This window comes from Protomyctophum bolini (genome assembly GCF_963924005.1).
Source record: "Protomyctophum bolini genome assembly, chromosome: 14".
Classification (NCBI taxonomy): Eukaryota; Metazoa; Chordata; class Actinopteri; order Myctophiformes; family Myctophidae; genus Protomyctophum; species Protomyctophum bolini.
In genome coordinates, this window is record NC_137875.1 from 14,921,427 (window position 1) to 14,928,563 (window position 7,137).

Below are 7,137 nucleotides of genomic sequence, written 5' to 3' on the forward strand. Positions count from 1 at the left end.
GACTTCGGACCTGGGCCTGGATGGATGGGAGGACAGAGGACGGAGATCTGTGTAGACGCTGGAGGACTTCCGACCTGGGCCTGGATGGATGGGAGGACAGAGGACGGAGATCTGTGTAGACGCTGGAGGACTTCGGACCTGGGCCTGGATGGATGGGAGGACAGAGGACGGAGATCTGGGTAGACGCTGGAAGACTTCGGAGAGGAACTCAACATATACGAACCGCTTCGGTGAGGAACTCGACAGTACGAACCGCTTTAGGGTTGGGGCTTTTTTATAGGCTTTATAGTAAAAAGCCAATAATCGTCCGTTGCCGATAATCGGTCAATCCCTATTCTTAAACGTTACTGTAAGTGCATGTGTATGTTGTGACTCCCTTTTTCCCTCACTGTATACGTTTATTTTCCCTTTTTACCTCCTTTATGATGAATTCCTGTTCTGTTCTTTGACTATATAGAAGTGTCTTTGTACGTCTCTAAATGTTTTGAAGAATTGAACATGGTGGACCCTCTTGTAAACAAGTGTAATGCTTAATTGGGTCGTCCACTTGCAGTTAACAGTCTTTGTATTGAGTTTGTGCTTGACATGTACTGTAATTCTGCAAACTGTTAATAAATATTTCAATCAATATTGTTTTATGAACAAAGTAGTAATGAGCATTTCTTTCTTTTCTTTAGGACGTTGCTGGTCTCCTGTGTGGCTCCATCTGGAGGTCACCAGGGTTCTGAGTCACTCAGATCCTGACTGGTAGTGGTGATATGTAGATGTGATCAATCAGGGCTCTAAACAATAAAATAATTAACCAATATAAATAACTAGATAATAATTATAAATAAATGGATAAAACGAACGATAAAAAAATAGATTATAGTAAAATAAAAGTAAATTAAAATAGTAAAATAAAAGTAAATTAAAATTAGTAATAGCATAGTAATGGATAAAATAAATATAATTAGTAATATAGACAATAATCCATAAAATAAATTAAATTATCAATATAGTAATGCATAAAATTAGTAATAACAGTAATACATAAAATAAATAAATGCATAAAAAATAAAATGAGTAATAACAGTAATACATAAAACAAATACTATTTGTAATGCATGAAGTAAAATTAGTAATAACATAGTAATACATCAAATAAATACAATTAGTAATATAGTTATACATAAAATTAGTAATAACATAGTAATATATAAAATAAATTCAATTACTTTGTGTTGTTATAGAATGACTTAAAAAAACAAACAAAAAATATCAATCACATCTACATATCACAACCAGGCTATATTGCCAGCAGGCAGGTGGACTGTAGACTCACTACAGCTGTTGCGTGGCTAGTCTGCTATCCGCGAACGTCTCCACGCTGGTTTCCTAAATGAGGGATATAAGTGCTGTTGGCACTCTGGACTCTGAATTCTGCGATCATGTGCTTCAGAAGAATGATGCTGCGTCACCTGTGCGGTGACAATTTCCGGTCTTTGGAAAGCTGTGACGTTTGCAGCTGTTCTGTCAAGATGGCCAATCTGCAAGCTGAGCTTGTGGATGAGATGTGCAATAGCCTAGTGCTTTGTGTTTGAGCCCTGTGCAGGAGCTACAAGACTGCCGGTTTGGATTGCTCTGTGCAGTTTTAACCACGTGACGCCTGCAGCACACTGTCAAGTGTGCAGGTGGACAGTTCTGAGCGGACGGCTTCGCCTTGTTTGTTGTTATAAAACTGTGGTGACGCTGTGTAACGTAGGCCTGAGGGCGGTTGCTCTGATAGACTTAAAGAGAGCCTTGTAGGAATTTTTTTACCTGATATGTGATTTCAGGGTCGTTTCGCCTACTTCTACGTCCGGAGAGTTGTGATATTGGTTTTGAGTTCTTAAATGAATAAATGGGGGAAATGTCAAGGAAATGTGGAATGCTTGTACATTTAAGGACGTCATAAACCAAGCCATGAGAAGCTGTTGTCTGTGACCTGTGACATGTGTGGTTCTGAAGGGGTCTTCTGATGTCATGTATACAAGACCCACCCACCCCTGGGGGGGGGGTAATAATGTATTTAAGCTAAAGCCTGACTGAGATGTGTTGAGTCAGTACGGTGTTCCATTGTAACGCGTCACTGCTGTCTCCGTATTCGAATACATTCTATTCCAATACTCTGAAACTCTGAATTGTGTCTGTCTCATTATTGTTGTTTCAACTATGTTATAAGTGCTCACCGACAGATTTCTTTAACATGTCATATATCTGTAAATATTCATTATTTTCTTGTTAATAAATTATTGCATTTATACCCGGGTGTCCGTTATGTGTCCATTACCCTTAGATCGCGCCGCGGCAGATTTATTTATTTCCCAAATGGTCTAAAAATGAGTTATTTAGCGTACTTTTACCAATTAATTAGCCTATACACAGACAACGACTGATTAGCCTATTTTGGACGATATGGGTCTTTTCTAGAGTCAGTGTGTTTAGTCTCACTATAGTCTGTGTAGATTACCCGGCGGTGTTGCTGCCCCTCCCGGGAGTCGCGGCTCATGGCTCTTCACAGAAGGCACAGAGACAGCAGTCACTCCGCTGAACGTGTCAGTGTTGCTGCAGTGGTGTGAACCGTGCGGGCACTGGTGGTGGTGCTGAGTTCTGACAGCCGAGTCACAGCTTCTTCTTCTGAATTACTTTATCTTTGCCTTGGAAAATACATTTTGCGTTTTGCTGTTTCCCAAAACAAACCAGCGTGCGCTACTGTTTGCTACAAAGCCACTGGAAGCGGACGAGGTTTACAGACATACCAATAGTAGCCAATCATATGCTGATTAGGCCAGTTGCTGTATAGCCTACCTACCCGATCACCAGGGAGCAGCAACAACACACACACACACACACACACACACACACAATAGCCTTCTATATAATGCTGCGCACATATATTATATATATTTAAAAAAATACCCAGCATAATTTTTGGGAAGGCTAAGCCTTCCCTAGCCTTACACACCCGCCGCCTATGGGCACTGTACTGTAGGCATATAATACCTGCGGCTAGGTGAAAACAAAAGAAACCTGATTAGCATTTGAGTACTTTTAACACCTCTGAACAGCCGGCGGAGAGGTTCACATTTTCGGAATTTTGCGACGGAGTCACAGAGGGTCAATAATTCCCAGAAAATCTGTAATGTTAATATAAAATGTCCACGAAAATCTTCATGGAGGCTAAAAGGGGCTATTTAATTCTTCATGGGGGCTACAGCCCCATAGCCCCCACAGACTCGACGTCGTTGCCCAGGGGCCCTTGGCTCTCAGGGGCCCTTTGGGGAAACTGTCAAACTGGACCGTGCAGTATTGGGTTTGACTCTGAGGCCCTTCATTGGGTGTTGATTCATTGATGTTGTGTTAGATTTAGGTAAAAAAAGATGATGGCAACCCTACGGTTACCTTACGGTTACCTTACGGTTACCATCCAGCCACTCCACCCCTGTAGTATGTCTAAATGTTATGAATTGAAAATGGTGGACCCTCTTGTAAACAAGTGTAATACTTTATGGTGTCGTCCACTCACAGTTCACAGTTATTCTGCAAACCGTTAATAAATACTTCAATCAATCAATCAATTAATGTCTTTATGAACTGAGTTTCTCTGCACTTGTTCTTATTGAGCCTAGATACGTTATACCTTCATAACAAACTATGAATTTGTCACAGGATGTTGAATCGTCATATGTTGTCATTTTATTCTTTGTGTAGAAATAACTGTTCATTAATTGACAAGGTCAATAAGATAAGATCAGACCTTTATTGCAGATGTTGTATTTGTGGGTGGGCCTGGGCCTAAATAAAGAAAGCTTCATAAATGTGTAAGCAATGAGTCCTTAATTTCCACACTAGATGCAGCAAAGGTCCAATAAAAGACAACAAACTTTAGTACCCAAACAGTGGGTCGGGAGACTCGGGACCCATTTGTGGTTCGCCATTTTATGGATCTCCGTATTATTATTATTTTAATTATTATAATTTCAAAACATTTTCAAAACAACACTCCCAAAAAAGCAACCAAACTAATAAAATGCAATTATTTCTCTCCATATAGCTATTCCTCTTTATTCAACATGAATGGAATAGGCATGCACGGCATATCCACGGCTTGGGATATCCGTGGATATGCACGGTGCATGGTGTAGGCTACTGCACGCAACACTTGTAGATCCACGGCTTGCCAAGCGGCTTCCGTGACAATTATCTAAACATGAGAGAGATGTGCCGCACCTCTCTCTCTCTCTCTCTCTTTGCACCCTCTCTCTCTCTCTCACTCTCTCTCTCCTCACATCACATGACCATGACCATAACATGGAAAGCAAAATACAGCACGATATAGTTTCACATGCGGCTATGCACACACGTACACGCATAGACTTGTTGGTGTAGAAGGCTTACTGCGCAATGGTATTTGGCCATTGCGCAGTAGTTGTGAGGACCTCTGCTTGGATTCATGGTTGAGTGGGGCACCGATGATCTGCAAGGTCACAACGTGCTGCATTAGCAGAGTCCAGACTCTTCTGCACAAATGAATGGAAATGCGATTTCAAGGGGGAGTGCAGGCTATACAGAAATCCCAGGAGTGGATCATATAATTCACACAATCATATAATTGGGAGATCTAAAGTTCAGAGGTCCTTTGACGAATGACTGTGAGCTTCAGTTCTTGACCGTTTCCAATGACCTCTACCATAGTGCTGAATTCCGTGGAAAGCGAGCGACAGCACAGCACAGAACTACCAGAACTGCAAAAAGTGGCGGAAGAAGAAAAAACAATACAAACAAACATTAGGGTCCTTTTTTCCCCTTCGGGCTTGGCCCCTAATGAACTAAAATTCTAAACTGAAATTGACCCTGACCGTGAGGGAGCTCAGAGATGCATTGTGTCGTGATCCACCAGCCCCATACGCCGTCTACCGAAGCACACAGACCTCAGGCGCTGGCAGAAGTCCAACTCCTCCTCACACTCCTCTCTCCCCTGCAGGTCATTGGCTCTCAGTTGGAGCAGCTCCTCCAGGCTCAGAGAAGGCCTCCTGCAGACCTGGACCCCCTGGGGGCATTCCTCCACCAAGCAGCACAGCGCGCCGAGGACGTGTTCGTGCACGGCAGAGTGCGGCGAGCGAAGAACGGACACCAGCTGTTGCACCATGCCCATGGACAGAACCGTGTCTTTGTGCTCCGGGTGTGCCGTGAGGATCTTGAGCAGCAGAAAGGCCCACTTGGTCCTCAGCTTCTCGTCGTCGGACTGCATCCCTCGCATCAGCGTCGAGAAACCGTCGTGGGAAAGGAAAGTCTCTAGTCCCGCCTGCTGCTCCCCGCCGACCAGACATGACACGGCATAGAGGGCTTTCACCCTGACCATGGGATGGGGGTCAGTGTCGGTCATCTGCAGCAGCATGGGAAGCGCACCGACATCATTGAGCAGATAGCGCTGCACCTCCGGCATGTTCTGGGCGCTGGAGGCGAGGAGCTGGGCGGCGCGCCACCTCACCCCACTTCGGGCGTGACGCAGGCACCGGGTGACGCACAACTCCAGTCCGCCCAGAGTCATCAGGTCTCGGGCATTGTCCAGGTTCTCGCACAAGTACGACAGAAGGTCCAGGGCCGCCTCGCGCTCGTCTTTATGGCGCTCCTCTCTCTCCCCCTCTCCTCCCTCTATCTCCTTAACGTTCACGTCGTCTTTGTGTAGGACGATCAGGCACTGCTTCATCTGGTCCACCTCGTCCGTCTGCCATCTACACACCTCTGCGAGAGCTCCTCTCAGCCACTCTGCTCTGTCCTCTGGCATGGGCTCAACCGGGGTGGATACTGCAGCAGACCCTGCTTCTAATGACAACTGTAGGACCCCCTTTAGATTGTTGCGATGTTGCCTGCATCCTTCCATTGCTCTTTACCCAGCGTGCTGTTTCAAGGTTTTGGCTACTGAGGTAAAGTGCAAGAGGCTGAGCACTGCTAATCAGCACATAATATATGAAAATGGTAGCGCTAGAATATTCTATATTGATGATCTCATGAGTGACATCACTGCAATTGCGTGGCGGCAGTTCGCGGAGTCAATCTGACGTGATACTGATGTCCAAATATGGAGTTCCCCTAGGCCAGGGCCATATTTGGTAAAGATGATTTGGCGGACAAACTACACTGCTACACACTGTAGCTCTGAGATGAGGTTCCACAGAAGGATATCCCTGCACAGGTCGAAACAGGGTCAAGCCTGTCCATAACAGTGGATTAAACCCTTTTCTCAGTATCGTTTCCAAAAAGTAAAGGTATCAGAACCTGCAAGATACTGTACAGTTGATAAACTTATGCCGGCTTACAAAGCGGTTGTTTGTCAGTCAGTACCATGTTTTCCCCAGTTTTCCCAATGCAATCTTACGGAAGCAGTAATGCACATGTGAACGGAGGTTAACTGGACAAAAGTTTTATTTAAGCCTGAAGCAGTTGTTAAGTACATTTTCGGTGGTGAGGTGACCACCGCTCCGGTGGTGAGCTGACCACCGGAGCTGAAATAACGTTGAGTGGTGGTGAGTAAAAACAGAGAGAAGGGCTGAAGCGGTGGCGGTGGTTTGCTCTTTACCGCGGCTCGTGACGTCATGTTGTAGTTGTCGTGCGCATGTGCCCTATGGACCCTGCAAGAATGAGGGGCCCTCGTAGGGGTTAATCCGTCCCTGATGATAAGAGCGCCCCTTACTTCATACAAGTGTGATTTATTAAATTATACCATTGAAGCTGAATGCAGAAGTCAGTTGCAAGCAATAGAATGTCATGTCTGGACACTAGTGAGACTCAGAGACATGGATGTAAAGTGCAACTGGTTGGAGGAGGAATGCTATAGTCCATTATATAAACATCAACCCTGGGGTCACATAGGTTATGTGTTTCAAAAATATTAAAAATCCCAAAACAGTTCAAGATTAATGTTCCCTCCCCCAAAACTAGCAATAAATCAATTGTGTGTGTGTGCTGCTATATATTCAGTCAGTGAGTCCAGTTGTTTTGTACACACACGCACGCACGCGCACACGCACGCGCGCGCGCGCACACACACACACACACACACACACACACACACACAGTCCCCCACCCCACCCCACACACACACACACACACACA

At 44.8% G+C, this 7,137-nt stretch overlaps 1 protein-coding gene across 1 annotated transcript; it reads right to left on the reverse strand.

Moving 5' to 3' along the window:
- Positions 1 to 4,891: 4,891 nt before the first annotated feature.
- On the reverse strand, positions 4,892 to 5,905 carry LOC308328763 (hsp70-binding protein 1-like; the record flags this gene model as incomplete). Its single annotated transcript, XM_080782873.1, has 1 exon — positions 4,892 to 5,905. The coding sequence occupies one exon, from the start codon at positions 5,903 to 5,905 to the stop codon at positions 4,892 to 4,894; it is 1,014 nt and encodes a 337-aa protein (XP_080638999.1).
- Between the last annotated feature and the right edge of the window lie 1,232 nt (positions 5,906 to 7,137).